Below are 24,269 nucleotides of genomic sequence, written 5' to 3' on the forward strand. Positions count from 1 at the left end.
CATGACTACATTGTGTTTGAAGCCATGCAAAATAAATGTCTTGAAGTCTTAGATGTAGGGGTCGAATGTATCCAACAATTACTCATTGTAAAGAGATTCAACTTTTCATTTTAGACTTGTCAGTGATCCCATCCAAACCAAATTACAAAGAAGCAAGTGTGTACCTTACTCAAAGGGAAGCTTCAGTTTTGTGAGATGAGATTTATTACTTGCGAAGCAGTTTTTATCAAGACCTTCAGTAGTTGATTTCTGTAACAGAATGGAATATACTGTTAAATGAGAATGATCTTATCTTATAGGAGTAAAAAGATTGATATTTGCCTTAACGTTATCTCCCTTTGTTGGTCAGATGGGTGTTATGTGTAAGTCCATGAGTATTTTCCTGTACATACGCACAGTAGATGACCACAAAGTGTGTCATGCCTAAAGCCGCTGTCCAAATTCCCAGCTTTCCTTAGCTAGACCACAGCTGTAAGGTCTGAACTTTGTCCATGAGCTTGGGCCAAACTACAACCGTACCACTAAGTGGTGTATAGACGGCAATGTAAGAGAAATGCTGGTTAAGTCTAAGTCTAATTCTTTCCTAGGCAAACAGTGTCATATGGTCAGCACTTCAAAATGTGCTGGCTGCTCTTTCAAAAGATCGTTTATAGTGGTGTGAAATACTCTGCATGGATTGTATCTCTAAAGGTGATGAGGCAGTTGAAGATTTTTAAGCATGGGGCTTATAATATAGCATTTAGAAGTAAAAATGAGATGAGCATTGTCTCTCCTGGATGGACGAAAATGTGCTATCAATGATGTTTTTAAAGAAAAGCAAGATAGAAGATCAATAACCTGGGAAAGAAAGAGTGAGACAAATCAAAAGGAATAGCTGTCCAGCTTCCTTCTGGGGGACTCAACATGTCACCCTGCTGCAGAGCTTTCTTTACTCTCGGCCTCTGCATTCACTGGACCAGCATCAGTGATGTTCCATTTCTGCACCCACCTCCATATTTATCCTCTCTTATGCTCCATTGTTGAGGGAAGTCCTCATTTTTTTAAGTTAAAAATAACTCCAGTTTATATTAAAGATTAACAAAATTAAAAGTAAAGAAGGTGTGGTTTAGAGGGGAGAGGAAATAGCATGAGGGAGGATCAGCATTTGATACGCTGGATTAAAAGCCAGGAGGATGAAGTGAGCTTAAGTAATGAAGAGAGTAATATCCCCTTTGTCTTGCTTGTCATTTGAAATGTACAGGGAGCTTAGAATGGAGGCATACAGCCTGAGAAGCGAGAAGAGACACGTTAGGCACTTTTCTATCAGTTACTTGCCTCAGTCTAGTATGAGGTGTGTTCTAAGAGCACAGGCATAAGCCTACGGGGAGTGATGAAACAATGTCCACGTGTCAAAATTATGATTAACAGCATTGATAATGATAATCAGTATCATAAGGTAATCACCGTATGAAGTGGGTGGCCATGGTGTTTGGGAGGTAATCTTTGATTCATAGCACAGCCTTTCATGGTATGGGTGGTAGGGGCACCAGAATTGTCTCTGCAAGGTTTCAAAAATATAGATTGTTGAAAGAAACTAATTCCTTTGGTTAAATGGAGTCATGGATTGAGAATTAGCAGACATGTGTACAGGTAGAATGAAGCCTGAATAGACGCCTCTTCCATCTCTTCCTTCTCCACGTCACCTTTCTCAAACCAATCACATGTTGTTAATGTTCGCCTGACACTGTCGGGACTTACCGGCCACATAGGATTATGTTCTCCAGCATTTACTCTTCCTGCTGTCTCTCTCTTCCCCTCTTCCCACCTCTCCTATCCTAGATTTTCCTGAACGTGTTTATCCCTTCTTCTTTGTGCAGTTGGCAGTTTTTCAGAGCACTTGGATCAGATAAATGGACGAAGCGAGTGTGTGGACAGTACAGATAATTCCTCAAAGCCATCCAGTGAACCCGCTTCTCACATGGCTCGGCAGCGATTAGAAAGCACAGAAAAAAAGAAAATCTCTGGGAAAGTCACAAAGTCCCTCTCTGCCAGTGCTCTGTCCCTCATGATCCCAGGAGGTAGAGAGATACTACTTGCATGAAACTGTGTGATTTGTGCATGTGGTCCCGTCCCTCCTCTCCCAATTTGGAATGCTGAACGAGATGCAAGATTGCTTGAAGTAATAACGGGTCATGTCCCAGGACAGCTCTTGAGAGCTTCTGCCTGCAGACTCTGAATTCTTCCTGCAGGATTTGTAGGGCCCCCAAGGAGCATTTTGGCCTATTTCATCTCACTTTCTGCATCAGGGGTACAAGAGAGGCTTCCTTCCCATGAAAGCTTGTTTCTGTTTTGTTTCCTTTCTTTTTCTTTTCTCCCTCCAAGTTAAATGATAAATTTTCCTTCCTTAAATAATTTTTTTTTCTCTAGACTGTATACTTTATACACTTTATAGAGCTGTTTACAGCATTTGTGTTGGAAAGCTAAGTATATAGTTTTTCTCATCTAATGAATGAGAAAAATAGTTACAGAATATAAGCTTTTCATTCTGGAGATAGAGTCACAGACAGCATTGAAATTCTAGGTTTTCCCAACCCTGTCGGTTGAGCTATGCTTCCTCCTACTGGTAGCAAACCATCTTCTGCCCTGTTTTGGAAAACTGGGCTTAATTGAAGTTTTGTTGAACTGTAGTATTTTCCCACAAACTGGTTTTGCCTCTACTGATCTCTAAGTCTGTAGTAATCCCACTGGTAGAAATGAAATATACACCCTGATGGTTGTGATATCACTCCAAATGACAGCAAGAGACTCGAGTTATATTGCAGATGGCTTGTTTTTGGAAGAATACAGATCATGTACAAAAGGGATTGTTTTTGTTTTTAAAATTTCATATTTGTGCAAAAAGCAATTTGACATAAACAAATGCTCATTTGGGAGTAGTGCTCAGTCTAGCAGATTCAGTTTCTGGGAGGTGTCCCGTTTAGCTCCATAAAACAAACACCTGTATCCCTAGTCTGTATGACTCTTCATAACCTGAAGATGATGGTCCCGGTGCAGCTGCACAGACAGGAAGGTAAGTGGGATATGGGCCAGTGTAGTTTTGAAAGCTGGTGAGGAAGTCTATACTTTGGTAGAATAAGGAAATCATTCAATTTGGGGAGATAAGGGAGACCATCAGAAGGTAAAGAAGAGGGGGCCTGGCCTTTCAGCAGTTTGGATCTGTGTGTGTCCACAGTGCCCTACTCCCACCTGCATGTCTTGAAGTTCCCTGCCTGCCAGCATGCATCTCTTCACCTGTCCTTTGATTAGACAGAAGGGATCCAGCAGAAAAGAACCAAGATGCTACATGAAGTCAGAGAGGGAAGGAGCATGGGTTGTGGTACAGTTGGCTTTGCTCTTCTTTGAACAAGCATAAGAATTGAAATAGTGGGTAGTATGGATACTTTCAGCTTATGGTAGCCACAGTGGAACTCACCACACCCTGGTGAGCCTTCAGTAGCACTGGGAACTTTGTAGCCTGGCTCCAACTGAGCTCCTGTGTAAACCTCAGTATGTTTTGTAGATTATTCTGCCTTTTCTCAAGTGCACACACACACACTGACAGTCTCACATAACTGGTTAAGGTCTGTTTAGATTCATGTAGATGAAACAGGGATATGAACTAAAAATAAAAGTGTTCATTTCTGCTGCTATAACAAAATACTTTAGACTGGGCAAGGTAATAACAGAATTTGTTGATCACAGTTCTGGAGCCTGGGAAGTCCAAGATCAAGGTGCCGACAATTTCAGCATCTGACGAGGGCTTGTTCCTCATGGACAGCACCTTCTCTGTGTCCTCACATGGCAGAAGGAAAGAACGAACTCTCTCCAGTCTGTTGTATAAGGGCACTAATTCACTTATGAGGGGCAGAGCCCTCATGACCTAATCACCTCCCAGAGGTCCCACCTCTTAAAACCATTACTTTGGGGGTTAGGTTTCAACATAGGAATTTTAGGGGGACACAAACATTCAGAGCATAGCAGTTTGCTTCTAAAACAAAGAAAGCAGTAGATTTGGTGTTTTGGAATATGCACTGAGATTCTCTTCAGGTTTCTCTATCTCACCTTCATTATCCTCTCAGAGACCTTATTAGAATTGCAAGTAATATGTGAAGAGAATCAGTTGTCACCACAGTAATGGTATTCATTTATAGAGAAGTCACCACTTCATTGTTTTCCTGATTAAAATTTCTTTCCTTTTTTTTTTTTTTTTTTTTTTTTTTGTGAGACAGGGTCTTGCTCTGTCGCCCAGGCTGAAGCGCCGTGGCACAATCACGGCTCACTGCAGCCTCAACCTCCCAGACTCAGTTGATCCTCTCACCTCAGTCTCCCAGGTAGCTGGAACTATAGGCACATGCCACCTTTCCTGGCTAATTTTTTTGTATTGTTTGTAGAGACAGGGTTTAGCCATATCACCTGAGTGGTCTTGAACTCCTGGGCTCAAGCCACCAGCCCACCTTGGCCTCTCAAAAGTGCTGGGATTACAGGTGTGAGCCACTACACCCAGCCAGTTAAAATTCTTTAATCAGTATTCATTCAATAGCATTGTAGAAATCAGCTGGTAAATTGATAAACTGCTTTCCTGGCCATGTGTGTTGAAAAGGACCATGTTAAAATTGTTTAGTGAAGAATTTGGAATCCAGTATCTGTTAATATAATACATACAGTCTTCACATGAAAACACACTTGAAATACATGCATCTATGGTTTATTTCTTTACTTAAAATAAAACATTAAAATGTCACAGCCAGAAGGTAATCTTTGTGCTGTCTTTTAATAAGCATAGAAACTAAAAATTTTTTTTCTCTTTCCTAACTGAAAAATTAGTTAAAATAGCAACACTCTTGAAGTTTGACAGTTTTGGAATTCATCCTCATTACTGATAGAAACATTTTTATATTACTTTGTCTTCATTTGGCTATTGGAAACAAATGGATTTGTGTTGTGACTGTGCCCCCAGTCCTGGCAGGGCTCATGGGGTGAGGGTTGCCTGCATGGATGCTTGTGTGAGCCACATGGGCTTTGATGACTGGCTTCTTCGTTACAGATATGTTTGCTGTTTCCCCTCTGGGAAGTCCAATGTCTCCCCATTCCCTGTCCTCGGACCCTTCCTCTTCACGAGATTCCTCTCCCAGCCGAGATTCCTCAGCAGCTTCTGCCAGTCCACATCAGCCGATTGTGATCCACAGTTCAGGGAAGAACTACGGCTTTACCATCCGAGCCATCCGGGTGTATGTGGGAGACAGTGACATCTATACAGTGCACCATATCGTCTGGGTAAAACCTGCATGTCTCACACTTGGGATTTTTCATTTCCAGCCAAGCTGGAGAGTGGATAGGTTGGCTGATAAATAGCAAATGTATTTACTTTTAAGTTTGCATTTGGGACCTGTTTCATTTTCCTTTTAGAACTCCATCCGTGAATGTATACGGTGGAATTGAATTTAGCAAAAACGAGTATCTCATAATTCTGTCCAGTTTTCATATTTGATTGTTCTTTCTTACATACCAAGCTGGTAGACATAGTCAAAGGCAATCCTATTTCCATCCTTCTTTTATTTTTTCTTTTTTTTTCCTAGCCTTCTTTTTAAAAATTACCTTCTCAAATCACATGAAATGTTTTGGTCATTCATTTTTATTTTTTCTTTTTGACTCTGGTACTTTCAGTCTGAATCACCTGAAAATTTCTGAGTACCATAGAAAGTTTCCTATTTTAGAATAACGATAGAACAGGAATAGTAACCATACCTGTTAGATTTTCTATTAGAAGCTTAGGACATTTGCTAATTAGCTCATTATTCTTCCAGAAGACACAGTAGGTGTTAGAGTTGTCATTTGTTTGCCTACAAATATCCTCTCCTCTCGGACTTTAGAACGTAGAAGAAGGAAGTCCAGCGTGCCAGGCAGGACTGAAGGCTGGAGACCTTATCACACACATCAATGGAGAACCAGTGCATGGACTCGTCCACACAGAAGTTATAGAGCTCCTACTGAAGGTATTGTATTTTTTTATGTCAGGGCCATGCTGATGAGACAGCATGATGGTACAGCCCCAAAGGGGCTAGTACCAGGAGATTGATTACCCTGTGGCACACCCATGTCTGATTACTGAGGAAGTATTCAGTAATCTCAAGTTTAAAGACAAAGATATTATGAACTCTCTGGTTTTATGTAATGAAATGATGTCTTTATTTCTGCATACTCATTCCCTAATTTAATTTTGCTTCTCATTCTAAATTGTAAGTAGTAAGAATTCTCTTTGTTTATATACCTTACACGGTGACATCTCTTTGGGAGTCACCTGTCCTAAAGGTGACTTTCTTCAGGAACTTCTAACAGGTTTCATTCTAGTATACAAGAAGACAAAATTGTATTAAACTGTGAGGTTCGATCTGAAGGTTTAGTCTGAGAATTAGAGTTCCTTTGAAAAACAAAATTGTAAATATATACACATGTACTATAAATTATAAAAAATAAGTGGTAGTGAAAGAAGAGGTTCTAGCAATTATTAGGCCTCCCTCCCCTCCATACAAATTAACTTAAATAGGGATCAATTTATATTTAAAATGTAAGCTGAATAGAGCCTATGGAGTAAGAAGGTCACAGGAAGCATAACTGTAAATGGAGAGAAAGGACACACACTGATCCTGTCAGACTGTTCTGTTTAGTTATTTGATTTGCTACTTGCTGACTCTAGAATATAAAGTTATGGTTCAAAATATGGATCTGGTTAAAACAAATAAAGATGAATGTATGGGTTTGAGTTAAAATTTTCACAGAAAATGAAGGCTAATTAGTCTATGATGAGAAATGGAGTCCCTACTTAGAGAATTATTTTACAGATCAACAGATTTATGGACGACCTCTTGTTTCTTAAGCACTGTGCTTTGGACTCTGGAAGGGGCAATGAGCCAGAGAAATGTGAGCATAGCTGCAAAGAACCTACAGACTATTTAGGGAGACAAAGCATAAATACATATAAACATAAATACTTGCACATCATTTAAATATAACGTTTATTCAGACTGTTTCTAGCACACTTGCTCTGAAGCAGGTGCTGTTGTAGACATTGGTTACATGGGGACTGAGGTGTGGTCTCTGACCTTGAGAAGTATGGGAGATGTAAGTGAGCAAAAACCACAACAACAACAACAAAAGAAAACACAATTTAATTAAGGCTGTAGGAGAGAGAGGAATGTCATACTTTTGGAGAGAACATTCTATAAGTGGGGAGAGGCCTCACAGGGAAGTGACATTGAACTGGAATTTGGAAGGCACTGTAGAGAAGTGGGTGTGCACATCTTTCAAACATGCAGTTAAATGACTTTTCTCCTCTCTTCTCTGCCCTTTCCCCAGACCACATAAGTGTATCTTCCAACAATTCAGAGTCTGGCCTAGGTCCCAGGAAGAGTAAATATTGTGTATATCCAAAGGTCCAGTGTGTAGTAGTAGATGGGAACATTATTGCCATTGATTAGTTCACAGTATTAATGAGATTTTGGTCTTGGGCTCAGGGGCTGGGGGCTCAATAATTTTGTGGGATTAAGGTAAACCATGAAGTTTTCCTTTCCTTGCTGTCCAAAAGTTACTATAAAAGGAGCCAAGTTCCCTGTGGCCACTTTTATTATTTCCTGATTCATGTTTTGCTGTACATGTCCTTCAGTTTGGTAGCAAAAGCCTTAAGATGACTGGAGTTAGCCTACCCTTTTGGTACATATGGCCACTGCTTAGAAACAAATGCCACTTCTGGCACCTATGTGGATAAGACCTGAGGTTTTTCGATGAGCATCTGTCTCTGATAATATTTTTTGTCCAACTGGGATGGAACAATGATTTCAGAGTGAGCGTCCAAGAAATGGGAGGCAGAGCAGGATTGCTGACTGAGATCCCTGGACTGTGAAACTCACCTGCAGTGACCATACACTCCTCAAGACAGAAGTCAAGATGAGACACAAAGTTCATGAGTCTCACCAGCTGCTTCTCTCACAATCCTGAATCCTGTGGTCCATGGTGGTCCCTTTCAGTTCAGAACCACCTGTTGTGGACAAGAACCCAGGGAATTGTTTGGTTTTTTTATCCTTTGTTTTCAGTTCGTAAGGATTGCAAAGATAGGCTGACTAAGGTGCTTACTCTTTAAAGTGCTGCCTGAACTTTTCTAGGCGTTCGCCTTGACCCTTTGTATTAGAGAGTAAGTCTGTGTTCTGTGGAGGAGCTTCACTCAGTGTCACTCATCCCACTACACGTTTTCCAAATCTTCTTATCAGTGATTTAAAAATGGCTAAAGGGATTTCAAATAGTAATATGTGTTTTGTCTTCTACATTCTTTATAGCAGCGTTATATTTTATTCAGAACAGCTCCTGTGACAGCGTATCTTTAGATAGTATCATATGTCTGTTCACAACATCAGAATAAGAAATAATATACTGAAATATATATATTGAGAAATATACATTGGCTTATTTCGCTGAGACATAATTGATCACTTTCGTGATTTACTTTGTAAAGTATTTTAATAGAATTTTGTATTTTAAAACTTATCTTCCTGCTTCTATGAAATTTGAATGTGTATTTCCCCTAGAGGACTCTGGCAAGGTCTCTTAGCAGACTTAGATGATCCCATTTCTATTATCTTGCCCTCTTCTGGTTATGGAGCACCTTGCACAACCCAAAGCCTTCATTTCTGGATGCAGTCAATGTGTGTCACTGAAACTGCTTAAACACAGTGGAGTGGAGAGCCATTGGCACCCTTTGAAGCCATGGTGTACTCTGTCACAAATCCAAAGAGCATCCTGCCTGTGTTCATAAAGGAAGCACTCAAGAGGAGTAAGCAATGTCATGAAACCAAGAGGATACAAGGGATTTAATTATCTTCCCAGTGAACTGTGTAATCATGCTGCTTCCTTCCAAATTTAACCAGTGACTCTTGAAATCAGAGTATTAAGTGACTAGTGTCAGTGCTGGGCTCCTGTGTGCCATCATTGGTTTAACAGCAGGGAAGTTGGCTGTATTATGGTACTCTCAAATGCTGTTTACACAGTGTTTTATACTTGCAGAGGACTTTACGGAATGTCATGGCACTCTTAGAGAAAGGGGGAGAAGTCCTGACAGAGGGCTGTAGGTGTATGTTTAGAACTGCATGACTACCTGTACAGTGTTTGTCTTTTGGATTATGAATATAGTAAGCATTTTCCATGTTTCATAGAATCACATTTGGTCTTGTTTACCTTCACAACTTCAAAGTGAACCTGCTATGGGAGCACTATCTTCCATGCATAGACAAACTTGTGTAAAATCACTCAGCATCCTCGATCCATGGAATTATAAAATGTCATGGTTATCCAGTTCAGCTCCCCACTGGCTATGTGAATCCCTGACAGTGTCCTCCTTCAGCTTCACCTCAAAGCTTTCCTGCCATGAGGAAAGCTTGTAGACAGCATCAGTCTTTCTAAAAACAACTTTACAAGTAGACCGAGGTCATTCTTCACCCACTAGTGTTACAGGTGGAGATGATACTTGGCCCAGTCCTATTACCTGTTCCAATTAGCCAGGCTTAACTTCTGTGATCCAAGAAACTTTCTTCTCAACCAAGCTGCTTTTTAAGTATAGCATTAGTTTAAATCCCCAATGCATAGGAGAAGCCGTAAAACTTTACCAGCCTCTACTTCAGAAATTTCCTTTCCATGGGCACTGGGGAGCTTCTGTGTACTAAAATGGGGGCCATCAAATAGCTTGATTACCATCCACCCATATCTGTCAAGCCCCTCATATGCACAGAGCCTTGTGCAAAATACCACAAGGGCCACACAAAAATGACACGTAAGAGCTGGGCACAGTGGCTCATGCCTGTAATCCCAGCACTTTGGGAGGCTGAGGTGGGTGGATCACGAGGTCAGGAGTTCAAGACCAGCCTGGCCAAGATGGTGAAACCCCGTCTCTACTAAAAATACAAAAATTAGCTGGGCATGGTGGTAGGCTCCTGTAATCCCAGTGAGACAGAGAATTGCTTGAACCCGGGAGGAAGAGGTTGCAGCGAGCCGAGATAGCGCCACTGCACTCCAGCCTGGGCAACAGAGTGAGATTCCGTCTCAAGAAAAAAAAAAAAAGACACATAAGGATGATAGTTAATGGGGCAAGAGCGCTTGATGCCTGCCACACTCTTGTCAGTGGTTTTACAGGAATAAATGCATGTAATCCAAACAGTTACCCTCTGAGGTAGGTGCTATAAATATAAATGTTCCCATTTCACAAATGAAAAAAAACAAAAGCAGAAGATAACAAAGCAGCCTAAGCTTATCTGCTGGAAAGGAGCATAACGTGATTTGCACTCAGGCGGTGTAGCTCCAGAGCCTGCACTTTCCACCACAGCACACTGCTCTACATATGAAGTCTCCAGTTGCCAGTAACTTAGAGTCTAATGGTCACAGGGGGCAACAGTGGCAATGCCAGGCTAAAATCAAAATATTCAACTTAAGTAACAGACTATAAACATGGCAGAAGTTCCAAAAGAGGGATGGCTTTTCTCCAGTGTGGACAGGAATGGCGTCAAAGAATTGAGGGTTATCTATGCAAGGCTTTGATGGATGAGTGGCGATTCAGTTAGTCAGGGGTGCACAATAGTCTAGGCCAAATAATGAGATGTGTAAACACGAGGACAGGAGATATCAAGATTTATGAGGTATACAAGTGAACCATCAGGCCGAAGCCTGGGTTAATGTGAGGATACAGTGTGCAAGATGGCCAAGATTGGGTAGTGAAGGCGTTGAGGACGCAGGGATGCAGGGGGCCCATCCCCCATCTGTACTTTCCAGAGAAGGAAATGCAAAAGCGGTCGTTCGGTGAGTTACCCAGGGCCAAACTGATAAGCTAACTTAGAGCCAGACCGAGAGAAGAAATTGGACAGCCTGACTTCTGCTATTGTATTCAATTCCAGCAACTTGAAATAATTTTCTTCATACTGTGCACCAGTCATGAAAATAGTTTAAAGTAAAAGTGAATTAATTGAACATTTAACAGTCTGCCAGCTGCATTTTTGTTATTTTTTTCAACAAGTGCTACAGAAATTCTCCTATATGAGGTCAGTCATTAATCAGGAGAAGTTGATTGTGGGTGAAGCGACCTAGTAAGCCACCTTGAGCAGTTCAGGTAGCACTCGCTGTAGCTGACTGGATCCACCAGGTGGCAGGCTTCACAAATCTCGCCTATCACTTTTCCAATCATTTACCATTTTTGTAACCATTAATACTTCCAACCTAATTATTGTACTCTGCATCCTTTGTGTCTGTATTTCCCCTTAGAGAAGTTGTCTTTGACATATGCCTGTAAGTTAAATTAATTTTCCTCTGGAACAGCCGTGTGTGGAGACAAGAAACAGAACCGGGCTTGGTCTTTATAATGGTAGGAGCATTTGTACTGAGTCTAGTGATGTGCTGTCATTTAGCAAGCCCTGGTCTTCACTATTTCCTGATGATAAGTATGTTGAGGATTTATATGTGTCTCATACAATTTTATATGTTGATGGCTCCTTCATTTTATCTTGACAGTCTTATACTTTGACCATGCCACAAGTCAATCAAGTGCCTGTTTCCCTCACCACCACTCATTAAGTACCAGCTACGCACTGTGCCAGGCTCAGGAGAGGTGGAGAGGACTGGGGGGCATTCCCTTCCTACAGGGAGCGGGGTTTGGTAGGAGGAGCATTGGGGGTGAGCAGCAAGAGAGCCAGTCTTCCACTGGACTCTCAGTGACCTTGGGAAACAAGAGCCTCGTTGTCTCAGAACCCGTTTTCTTCATCTGCAAAGGAAGGATGACAAACTCTTCCAGGCCATGAGGGTAAAACAAACAACCCTTATGACTTGTTTATGAAAATACATTTAGAGAATATATATGAAAATGGTTTAAAAATAAATATATGCTTTTAAAATGCCGGGTAGCATTGTTAGTCTCTTATGGCTAGAGATATAGAAGTCAATCCTGAATTGTATTAGAAAAGAGCAGAACTGGATTCCAGCTCAAGTGGCACACATGATAGAATAGCCCCAGCGATCATTGTGGTTCTGCGCGTCCACTCTCTGCATATGGAAGAAGACTGAAGGAACATCAGTGACACAGGAGCTCGCCATGCTTGTTGCCCCTTTCCTTCACCATAGGAAATACTAAAATTTCAGTATAGCCTCAATTTGTGAAGAGAAGACCCCACTCCAAAAAACCTTCAATAGTAGACCTTACATACTTACAAAATGATTTTCTCATTAAAGAACAAATAAAATGCAATCTCTACTATCAGATAAAGGTTTATTTTTAATGTTTTGGGGCTTGCATAAAGAATGTTTATTATTTTGCAATAGAAAACAAAATAAACTGTTTTCTCTTGTTGAAGTTAAAGCCCTCTTTCCCTAAAATATTTTCTGCAAATATGACATTAAGTATGAAAGTACATTATCTTAAACATACACAGAATTCTAAGTCAGCCGTGGTTGTGCGCTCCTATAATCCCAGCTACTCAGAGGGTGAGGCAGGAGGATTGCTTGAGCCCAGGAGTTCGAGGCTGCGGTGAGCTGTGATCACACCACTGCACTCCAACCTGGGCAACAGAGCAAGATCCCATCTCAAAAAATTTTTTTTAATTAAAAAAAATTAAAGAACTCTAAAACAAATAATAAAATACTAAGACCTTCCAATATTAAACTGGATGTAAGACTGAATAAATCATTTCTTAAGGAAATACAAATAACCAAACTAAATAAGGGACAACATCAAACCGTATAAGAATTTAAACATAAGAAATCATCGGCTGGGCATGGTAGCTCACACCTGTAATCCCAGCACTTTGGGAGGCCAAGGCAGGCAGATTGCCTGAGGTCAGGAGTTCGAGACCAGCCTGACCAACATGGAGAAAGCCCGTCTTTACCAAAAATACAAAATTAGCCAGGCCTGGTGGCACATGCCTGTAATCCCAGCTACCTGGGAGGCTGAGGCAGGAGAATCGCTTGAACCTGGGAGGCAGAGGTTGCAGTGAGCCGAGATCGTGCCATTACACTCCAGCCTGGGCAACAAGAGCGAAACTGTGTTTCAAAAAACAAGCAAGCAAAAAAGAGAACAATAGCAGTAAGGAAATATTACATAATTTTGATTCACCCATCTGATAGGATATATTGCGCAGCCAGTAAAAATCATGTTTTTAAAGGTTATTTAATGATAAAGGGAAACTTTTTCCAAATTATATAATACACAATGAAAAAGCAACATAAAGCTGTAAATAAACTGAGATTTAAATTAGTTATAAAGCATGTGTACATGTGTACCTATTTACACATGTATGAGAAAAGACGAACAGGAAATATACTGAAATATGACTAGTGGTTGGGTGGTAAGCTTCTCAATGTTTTTTTTATACTTCCCTGTTGTCTTCTTACTGTAGCATGGATTACTTCCCAAATCAAGGGGGAAAGTAGATGCTATCTTTAAGACAGTCATTCCCTGTCTTTTCCGTCCTCTGCTGCCACCATACCTAACTCCCCCTAACTCCCCTTCACTTGGTACCACGTTGAACTGAGCTCTAGGTATCTTCCATGCATGGGCCTTTAGAAAGATCCTTTTCCTTGTACCTCTTGTACTTTCGTGGTAATTGGGGCCCTCTGTGACCTTGAAAAGACAGGTTTACCCCCTGGTTATTATGAAATTCAAGAAGGGTAATTAATGCCAGGGACTACTCACCTACCCTGGGCCCCCCCTCGGCCTGACTGCTGACTCTGTGCTCAGTTGCCCTAGAGGCTGCCCAGCAAGCCTCTTCCCAGGATTGAGAGAAAGGACACCGAAACTCACCAGAAATTACCTTACCCTGTATGACCTGGTTAAAAAGATGTTTCCCACTGGCTGGCATAAATGTTTCAGTTCTGCAAACTGACAGGTTTTATGGTGATAGAAAAGAAGCCTTTTAAAATAATTCAAATTAAAAGTCTCATTTGGTTTTGTTACTCTACAATTTTTAGGCCAAAGGAAAAACACAAAAAGGAGAAAAAAGAAAAATCAACCAAGAGCAGCCAGCCACTGGGCACGTTACTACTTAACACTTGTGGAAGAAGTAGTTATCTTGTTTATAGTGTTCTTTCCTTGTGTTGCACTGGGTGCAAAAGGCTTTACAGACTTGCTCTCATGTGGTCCTCAAATGAGCCCCAGGAGATAGGTAGGATTATATTGTTAATTGGTATAGGAAGTTGAGGTGTAGGAAGGGTAGCAGGCTGCTAAGGGCACAGAGCTTGGATTTGAACTCAGATCTGTGGACCCCAGAGCTCACCCTCTTAAAGAACCTTCATATTTTGCCTTCCACCCAGTTTGTATTCTGACAGGACTTCTTTGATTGATGGGTTATATAGAAACAGAAGGCCTTTTATATGTATGCTCCTTTCTATTTGTATTTGTCTACGAATCTCTCATCTCTGTTCTGATCTTGCTTCATCACAGCATTTCCCTTTAATACCACCTCATCTTTTCTATAGAGTGGGAATAAGGTGTCAATCACTACTACCCCATTTGAAAACACATCCATCAAAACTGGACCAGCCAGGAGAAACAGCTATAAGAGCCGGATGGTGAGGCGGAGCAAGAAATCCAAGAAGAAGGAAAGTCTCGAAAGGTTAGTAAAATCAGTATTCTTTTTAAGTTTGGTGTATACCTATGTTGGGGAAAAGTTACCCCTTAATTAAATGCTTACATATGAAGAAGATCTATTTTTCTGTGAGAAATTTTATGTTATGGTTCACATATATGTATACATTAAAGTCCATATTCATAATAGCATTAATTTCCATGGTAAAAGGATTTACATATTTACATTGTAGAAGGACTCAGATTGTTTTTTATCATGTGTGAATGTCAGGAAAAGCCCTTTGCTGTTTTTTAAGCCTCTTCACTTGATTTCAGTTGAGTTGGATTGAGGAACTGGATCTTCAGGTAGTTTTTAACATGAAATCTACATTTAAAATGTCCTTTACATTATCAAAAAACAAACAGTTGCTATTTTTAAAATGCCAGATATTCTAAAATAACCATATCTTTAAAGATTCCAAACAAGCCTAGAAATAAAAGGGCTTTGTTTTACTCACTGAAAAACGAACTAGCTTATATACTTCTGTAGCCTGGAAAGCACTGATCAGTATCTTTTTGTGCTGCTTGCAGACACTAGCAAGATGTATGTGTTTCTGGCAGGGCTGTTTCTTTCTAGACAGCTCTCTGGATGTGCCTCCTTTGCAATGCCACAGCATTTCTTCTTTACCTAATTGGACCTGATGAGTCACATCATATTAAAAAGATTTTTGATGATACAAATGTAGAAAAACAAGCAAATGAAAAACCATGTATTAACTCTGGGGGGAAACAATAATGTTATACAAGAAAGGAACAGAATTATGTTTCATATGGGCCCAGCTGTGAACAATATTTATACTATAAAATGCAATATTGGCCAATTTTCTAACCAAAAATTTTGCTTTCACTATATTGGGAAGAGTAGAAAAGGGGAAATACATTTGGTTGCAAGGTAGAAGGGTGTTGTGTAAGAGCTTAATTATCATCTTTCATAGTAGGAAATCAACAGATAATTTCTAAAACTGAAAAACTAAAAAATAGCAGTGTACAAACATTTAGCAATATGTAGACAAATGGGAGAGAAAAAACAGGTAAAAGAATACAAAGCGACTTCTTTGGGGAGTAGAGAAAAACTCCAGTAGAGGAGTTGCTGTTTTTCATTGTACATTTATAAAACTATTTGACTTTTTCACCCAAATACACTTACTACTTTGATTAAAATTACACACACACTAGTTCTCTTTATTATTATGCTTTACATTTTGGCTGTGCTTTAAATCATTTAGAACAAATTGTTTCAAGGGCTGGCAACCAGAAACTTTCTGTTTTAAGCTCACATGGAGTGGGTTAGATCTTACCATATATAGGCTTATATGGTAAAAGAACTCTGCACAGCCTGATGCCCTACTAAGCTGTCAGAAGCTGTGCTTTTTGCCTTAAGATGTGCTCGTTGAGTACCAAGTCTACATTTGCTTCTGCTGCAGTACAGTGTCAGCTGCCCTGCTGATACGATACGCTTCAGCTTCGCCTTTCTCGGGTTTTCTATGTCATTGTACAGCCTGCATTGTTGTTAGGAATATTCAAGAGCCCACAGTGGAATAAGCACAGCAAATAGCCCTTCATTGGCCTCTGCCTAGCCTATCACCATTAAATAATTTGATTTCCAGTACAATGGTTTTGCTTCCAGAGGTTTCCTTTGTATTACCTCTTAGTTAAATTGTGTCCACATATTTAGGGGTAGGTACTCAGAAGCTTTCAAGCAAAGAACATCCTCCTCATAAACCTAACAAGTAAATGAATGTATTTTAAACACATTTTATATTTTTCCTATTTTCCCAACTCTTCTTAAGTGTTTGGAATTGAGAGAGCCTCCACTGTCTACTATCAAATGCTCTTCCTTTACATGCCAAGAAAGTTTCTAATAGGAAAGTGGTGTTCCGCTCTTTAACAGGATCTACTGTTGTATGCCTGTCCCTCACACGGAGTTATTGAACTAAGCACACTGGTATTTTGGGGAGGCAGGAGTAGTTCTGAAAGAAGACTCTGAACAATTTTTTCCTGTTTTTGCTCTAGGAGGAGATCTCTTTTCAAAAAGCTAGCCAAGCAGCCTTCTCCTTTACTCCACACCAGCCGAAGTTTCTCCTGCTTGAACAGATCCCTGTCGTCGGGCGAGAGCCTCCCAGGTTCCCCCACTCATAGCTTGTCTCCCCGGTCTCCAACACCAAGCTACCGCTCCACCCCTGACTTCCCATCTGGTGAGTGAGTCTCCTGGTCTAAACAGCAGAGGGGAGGAGGTAAAGTCATGTGAGGTCCCAAAAAACATGAAGCTTGTTCCAGCTGAAAGAAAGCAGGCTGAAGATATAAATTATAAAGACAGATTTATAGAGAGGTCATAAGATGTGGCTATTCTGACCAATCAAATAAGAAGTTGGGGACTAAACCTTGGTGTGGAGAGATTTATCTGAAAAGTGTGTATCCACTAGTTAAATGCTGAGACAATTTGCTGACCTTACCTGGCCTTACCTAATACAGTCTGGGCTACAACCGTGGAAAAAAAGGGGAAAATTACCATGGATGCTCACAGCCTTCTGTTTTCCACCCACAGGTACTAATTCCTCCCAGAGCAGCTCCCCTAGTTCTAGTGCCCCTAATTCTCCGGCAGGGTCCGGGCACATCCGGCCCAGCACTCTCCACGGTCTGGCACCCAAACTCGGCGGGCAGCGGTACCGGTCCGGAAGGCGAAAGTCGGCTGGCAACATCCCACTGTCCCCGCTGGCCCGGACGCCCTCTCCAACCCCGCAACCCACCTCCCCGCAGCGGTCACCATCCCCTCTTCTGGGACACTCACTGGGCAATTCCAAGATCGCGCAAGCCTTTCCCAGCAAGATGCACTCCCCGCCCACTATCGTCAGACACATCGTGAGGCCCAAGAGTGCGGAGCCGCCCAGGTCCCCGCTGCTCAAGCGCGTGCAGTCCGAGGAGAAGCTGTCGCCCTCTTACGGCAGTGACAAGAAACACCTGTGCTCCCGCAAGCATAGCCTGGAGGTGACCCAAGAGGAGGTACAGCGGGAGCAGTCCCAGCGGGAGGCGCAGCTGCAGAGCCTGGATGAGAATGTGTGCGACGCTCCGCCACTGAGCCGCGCCCGGCCCGTGGAGCAAGGCTGCCTGAAACGCCCGGTCTCCCGGAAGCTGGGCCGCCAGGAGTCTGTGGATGACCTGGACCGCGACAAGCTGAAGGCCAAGGTGGTGGTGAAGAAGCCAGATGGCTTCCCAGAGAAACAGGAATCCCACCAGAAATCTCATGGACCCGGGAGTGATTTGGAAAACCTTGCTCTGTTTAAGCTGGAAGAGAGAGAGAAGAAAATCTATCCGAAGGCTGTGGAAAGGTCAAGTCTCTTTGAAAACAAAGCGGCTATGCAGGAGGCGCCACCGCTGGGCAGCCTGCTGAAGGACGCTCTTCACAAGCAGGCCAGCGTGCGTGCCAGCGAGGGTGCGACCTCGGATGGCCCAGTGCCTGTGGAGCACGGCCAGGGTGGCGGGGACTTCAGACGGGCCCCTGCTCCTGGCACCCTCCAGGATGGTCTTTGCCACTCCCTCGACAGGGGCATCTCCGGGAAGGGGGAAGGCACGGAGAAGGCCCCCCAGGCCAAGGAGCTTCTCCGATGTGAGAAGTTAGACAGCAAGCTGGCCAACATCGATTACCTCCGAAAGAAAATGTCACTTGAGGACAAAGAGGACAACCACTGCCCTGTGCTGAAGCCCAAGATGACAACTAGCACCCACGAATGCCTGCCAGGGAACCCCGTCCGACCCATGGGTGGGCAGCAGGAGCCCCCACCAGCTTCTGAGAGCCGAGCTTTTGTTGGCAGCACCCATGCAGCTCAGATGAGTGCCGTCTCTTTCGTTCCCCTCAAGGCCTTAACAGGCCGGGTGGACAGTGGAACGGAGAAGCCTGGCTTGGTTGCTCCTGAGTCCCCTGTTAGGAAGAGCCCCTCCGAGTATAAGCTGGAAGGTAGGTCTGTCTCATGCCTGAAGCCGATTGAGGGCACTCTGGACATTGCTCTCCTGTCCGGACCTCAGGCCTCCAAGACAGAACTGCTTTCCCCGGAGTCTGCACAGAGCCCTAGCCCAAGTGGTGACGTGAGGCCCTCTGTGCCACCAGCTCTCCCCAACAGCAGTGGGAAAAGGAGTGATACCACCAGTGCGAGAGAGCTTTCTCCTTCCAGCTTAAAGATGAATAAATCCTACCTGCTCGAGCCTCGGTTCCTGCCCCCCAGCCGGGGTCTCCAGAATTCACCAGCAGTTTCCCTGCCTGACCCAGAGTTAAAGAGGGACAGGAAAGGTCCCCATCCTACTGCCAGGAGCCCCGCAACAGTTATGGAAAGCAATCCCCAACAGAGAGAGAGCAGCTCCCCCAGATGCCAAGACCACACGACCGACCCCAAGCTTCTGACCTGCCTGGGGCAGAACCTCCACAGCGTTGACCTGGCCAGGCCACGCTGCCCGCTCCCACCTGAAGCTTCCCCCTCAAGGGAGAAGCCAGGCCTGAGGGAATCGTCTGAAAGAGGCCCTTCCACAGTCAGAAGCGAGCGCTCTGCTGCGAGGACTGACGTACGCAGAGAGCCCTCCATGGAACTGTGCTCTTCAGAAACTGTGAAAACCAGTGACAACTCCAAAAACCTCCTCTCTCTGGGCAGGACCCACCCAGATTTCTATACACAGACCCAGGCCATGGAGAAAGCATGGGCGCCGGGTGGGAAAACGAACCACAAAGATGGCCCAGATGAAGCGAGGCCCCCGCCCAGAGATGACAACTTTCTGCACTCAGCTGGAATTCCCTGTGAGAAGGAGCTAGGCAAGGTGAGGCGTGGCGTGGAACCCAAGCCCGAAGCCCTTCCTGCCAGGCGGTCTCTGCAGCCACCTGGAATTGAGAGTGAGAAGAGTGAAAAGCTCTCCAGTTTCCCATCTTTGCAGAAAGATGGTGCCAAGGAACCTGAAAGGAAGGAGCAGCCTCTACAAAGGCATCCCAGCAGTATCCCTCCGCCCCCTCTGACCTCCAAAGACCTGCCCAGCCCGGCTGCCAGGCAGCATTGCAGTTCCCCAAGCCACACTTCTGGCAGAGAGCCGGGGGCCAAGCCCAGCACTGCAGAGCCCAGCCCGAGCCCCCAGGACCCTCCCAAGCCTGTTCCTGCGCACAGTGAAAATAGCAGCCACAAGCCCCGGCCTGGCCCTGACCCGGGCCCTCCAAAGTCTAAGCACCCGGACCGGTCCCTCTCCTCTCAGAAGCCAAGTGTTGGGGCCACAAAGGGCAAAGAGCCTGCCACTCAGTCCCTCGGCGGCGGTAGCAGAGAAGGGAAGGGCCACAGTAAGAGTGGGCTGGATGTGTTTCCTGCCACCCCAGGCTCCCAGAACAAAGCCAGCGATGGAATTGGCCAGGGACAAAGTGGGCCCTCTGTCCCACTGCACACTGACAGGAGTCCTCTAGACACCAAGCCACAATCCACCAGTGGTGGGCGGCCCCTCGAGGTGCTGGAGAAGCCCGTGCATTTGCCAAGGTCGGGACACCCAGGGCCTAGTGAGCCAGCGGACCAGAAACTGTCCACTGTCGGTGAAAAGCAAACCCTGTCTCCAAAGCACTCCAAACCATCCACTGTGAAAGACTGCCCCACCCTGAGCAAACAGACAGACAACAGACAGACAGACAAAAGCCTGAGTCAGCCGGCCGCCACCACCGACAGAAGGGCGGAAGGGAACAAATGCACCGAAGCACTTTATGCTCCCGCAGAGGGCGACAAGCTCAAGGCCGACCTTTCCTTTGCGCAAAGCGAGGCCCGGTTGAAAGGCGTGGAGCGGCCAGCCGCGGCGGTGGGGAAGGGCTTCCCTGAGGCCAGAGGGAAAGGGTCCGGTCCCCAGAAGCCACCGACGGAGGCAGACAAGCCCAGCGGCATGAAACGCTCCCCCTCAGCCACCGGGCAGAGTTCTTTCCGATCCACGGCCCTCCCTGAAAAGTCTCTGAGCTGCTCCTCCAGCTTCCCTGAAACCAGGACCGGAGTTAGAGAGGCCTCTACAGCCAGCAGCGACACCTCTTCTGCCAAGGCTGCCGGGGGCGCGCTGGAGCCTCCAGCCCCCAGCAACAGGGACCATAGGAAGGCTCAGCCTGCGGGGGAGGGCCGAACCCACATGACAAAGAGTGACTCCCTGCCCTCCTTCCGGGTCTCCACCCTGGCTCTGGAGTCACACCACCCCGACCCAAACACCGTGGGCGGAGCCAGCCACCGGGACAGGGCGCTCTCGGTGACTGCCACCGTAGGGGAAACCAAAGGGAAGGACCCTGCCCCAGCCCAGCCTCCCCCAACTAGGAAACAGAACGTGGGCAGAGACGTGACCAAGCCATCCCCAGCCCCAAACACTGACCGCCCCATCTCCCTTTCTAATGAGAAGGACTTTGTGGTACGGCAGAGGCGGGGGAAAGAGAGTTTGCGTAGCAGCCCTCACAAAAAGGCCTTGTAACGGGGCAGGCCCCGGGGCAGGACTGTGGAGACCCGTCCTGAACGGGCGACTGTCTTGACTACCTTTCAAAACCAGCACTGTGTGGGAATGTCCGCCAGGCAGAGCTCGGAGCCTCATTGAGAAAGGGGAGAGAGAAAGACAAAGAGAGGACCTTCTTCCAGATGCCTTCCCAGTTGTAACCGGTAAAACTGTTACCAGATAGTGTTTGTACAAAAGCAACAACAAAAAAAAAAATTACCTTTACAGTTGAGGGTTGTTGAGGAAAAAGATTTTCTCTGTAAATATATACACCGTGTTTGGTTTGGGATGTAGAGTCTATACCTGGCTGCTGATTGCGTCGTTTACTACAGCTTTTTTTAAATAAGATTTTTGATTTACCATTTATCATAATGTAGTAATGAAGCAAAGTGGTCAAAACTGGGTGTGTGTGACCAGAGATACACCCATATTCGTGTATATACACATCCACCTACATGTTTTGGTCTGTGGTTTAAGAGACTATTTCAAGGTTCCATTTTTATAAGCTAAAACATTCTAAGTAAAGATGGAAGAAAGCCCTAAACACAGTAGATTGTGAGTTTTTATGTGTATTTTAACCAGAGTTTCTGATAAGTACTGTGTCTGGCTACCTATATTTCCAGATCTAAAGCAAGAACTACTCTAAGTACTGCATTTGGAATCCTCCTCCATTAGGAATGGCCAGGACAAGTGGAGCTAGCCATTTTCATTACATGGCCATCCCAATGGACACTGGATCCCTGGTCCAACTGTCTAAAAGGCCAGTTGTGCCTGTCTGTGGATGTGGATGTCTGGCCTTCACCTGAGGTAGAGCGGGGACTATAAACACACATCAACTTTCTTTCTATTTGCTTTCTTTTCCTTCTTTTCAAACTCTTAAACTTAGGCCTTTATGCTGTGAGTGACTAGTCCAAGAAGCACACATTTAGTAGTAGTCCAGCACCAGCCCTGCTCTTGAATAAAAAGGAATATTACTGGCTGCACCCAAATCTTCTAGTACTTAAGTCGAGTAATAAGCATCAGGCATTGGAAGAGGTTTTAAATTTGCTTTTTTGAGGAAAAGAACTGGGGGTAGATTTTGGCATCGTAGCATATCGATTAAGGAATAATCAGGACATCAGATACATTTTAATACATAGCTGGGGCCTTACGTTGTAGATGAAGCTTGCTGTTTTTAGCAAGTTCCTGGGTTTCACATTCATTTCTGATGCATCTAGTAGCTCCATACATTTCATAACCTGATCTCTTTATTTGTATGCAAAAAATACTGTCTTAATACAGAGCAGCATTTTTGTAACAAAGAGACTGGCTGGAGCTATTTGGTGCTTGAATGTGACCATCCTTTTTACTTTTGCTAAGCCTTATTTAAATTTTGTATACCGTGGAATACGTAGAATTTGTCAAATCATTTTAGTGCTGAAGGTTTTTGATTTTTGTTTTTGTTTTTGTTGTTGCAGTTTCTTTGGTGGCTTGTTTTGTATTGTAAGATGGCACTTGCTGATATAAGTACTAAGGCACTAAGAGAAAATACAGATAAGTATTTATAAGATGCTTGGGAACCATAGCAGAATTTTTTGTTTGGTTTTGCAAGAGAAAAAAATTACCAATAAATAATTAATCTACCACCCAAACTCTCTTGGGGATGTCTTAGTATCTTCAGACTATAAAATTGTTCATCTAAGCACAGCATCATCTTACGGCCCTACGGATTGTAAATCTTCTAGTGAGGCTGTAAACTCCACTCTGAAAACAAAGGCATAACTTAACCAACTGCTCAGTTGTCCTTCATTGTAAAATGAATTGGCATTGGGAAAAAGGAAAAAAACAAACAACAAAAGAAAAAAGAAAAAAGCCTCCTCCTTGCCCCTAATTTTTTTTTCCATATGGTTTTAGCCATTCCCCATCACTACATGGTGAAGCTATAAAAAATACATATATATACTTTAAAAGAGTTTAAATGAATTTCAAAACTGGTCTCAACGTTTATAATACGTATCTGTGTTTGGCACTTGTCATAACCCAATCCTACACTCAGCCATCGGGACAGGTCTATCGGGGAGATAGTTCATGGTTTACAAGCCTTTGCTTTTTAACTGTTCAATTTCCTTTAAAGCACAACTAGCTATTTGTTTACAAATGATATTTTTATGTATATTTTGTATAGCGTATCATCATTTTGCCAAATACGTTTTTCATTATGAATGAGTAAAGAGTACTTAAGGTTGCATTCATGTATTACATGTTTGTTGTTGTAAACCTCTCCAATCAGCTGGTAGAAATTCTCCTCATTGTGTTCTATTTGGTCGGTCTCTGTATGATTGTAGGATGTGCTCCTTGGTAGTACTCCCAGCTGTAGATTTACCAGCTTAAAAGTTTGTTAGGATCTGTGCAATAAAGTGTTTGCAGTCTTATTTTCTCTAAGAAATTCCTTATGGATGTCATAATTGTTGTATATTGAACAAAGTATTTATACTTATGCAGTTGCATAACATTGAAATAAAAATTTAGCATGAAAGATAATGACTTGTAAGTTTTTTCTAATATATACATTCCACCTCCAAAAAATATTACTGATTATTACTCTGGTATTATGGAAAGGATGGGCTTTTGCAGATTACTTTTTGCTGAGTGGAACAGTTTGCCGCCTTTTTTTTTTAAATGTACACAAATATTCTTCAACATTAAGTCCTTTAACTGGGCATAATGTTGAAGAACATTATGCTCACCTGTAGTCCTAGCTACTTGGGAGTCTTAAGGCAGAAAGATGGCTTCAGCTGAGGAGCTGGAGACCAACTTGGGCAACATAGACCCTATCTCTACAAAAACTTGAAAAATTAGCTGGGTGTGGTGGTATGCGCCTATTGTCCCAGCTACTCAGGATGCTGATGTAGGAGGATTACTTGAACCCAGAAGTTCAAGGTTGCAATGAACAAGCTGTAATTGTGCCATTGCACTCCAGCCTGGGCAACAGAGCGAGACCCTGTCTCTTTAAAAAAAAAAAAAAAAAAAAAAGATTAAGTCCTCCTTTAACTTCTTCCTATTTTTTTCTACCAACCTTCTTCCTTTCCTGCAGAACTTACCAACTTCTACACCCACACTCGCCATCTTCCCACACTCAGAGGGTCTTAACTCTCCCTTCTCT

The 24,269-nt window shown here is 43.5% G+C and overlaps 1 protein-coding gene across 28 annotated transcripts in view; it reads left to right on the forward strand.

Moving 5' to 3' along the window:
• The window catches only part of MAST4 (microtubule associated serine/threonine kinase family member 4), a 576,679-nt gene extending 553,037 nt beyond the window's left edge, over positions 1-23,642 (forward strand). For 20 of the 28 annotated variants that reach the window (XM_045394763.3, XM_045394765.3, XM_065546341.2 and 17 more), the window contains 6 exons: positions 1,857-2,057; positions 5,063-5,292; positions 5,889-6,011; positions 14,512-14,648; positions 16,673-16,854; positions 17,205-23,642. In XM_045394763.3, coding sequence (XP_045250698.2) covers positions 1,857-2,057; positions 5,063-5,292; positions 5,889-6,011; positions 14,512-14,648; positions 16,673-16,854; positions 17,205-21,109 — 4,778 coding nt within the window. In that variant the 3' untranslated portion in view covers positions 21,110-23,642. The remainder of the gene's footprint in view (positions 1-1,856; positions 2,058-5,062; positions 5,293-5,888; positions 6,012-14,511; positions 14,649-16,672; positions 16,855-17,204) is intronic. The other 8 variants (XM_045394770.3, XM_073993550.1, XM_045394773.3 and 5 more) reach the window with 1 other exon arrangement.
• The last annotated feature ends 627 nt before the right edge of the window (positions 23,643-24,269 follow it).

The sequence above is a fragment of the Macaca fascicularis genome, chromosome 6 (genome assembly GCF_037993035.2).
Source record: "Macaca fascicularis isolate 582-1 chromosome 6, T2T-MFA8v1.1".
NCBI lineage: Eukaryota > Metazoa > Chordata > Mammalia > Primates > Cercopithecidae > Macaca > Macaca fascicularis.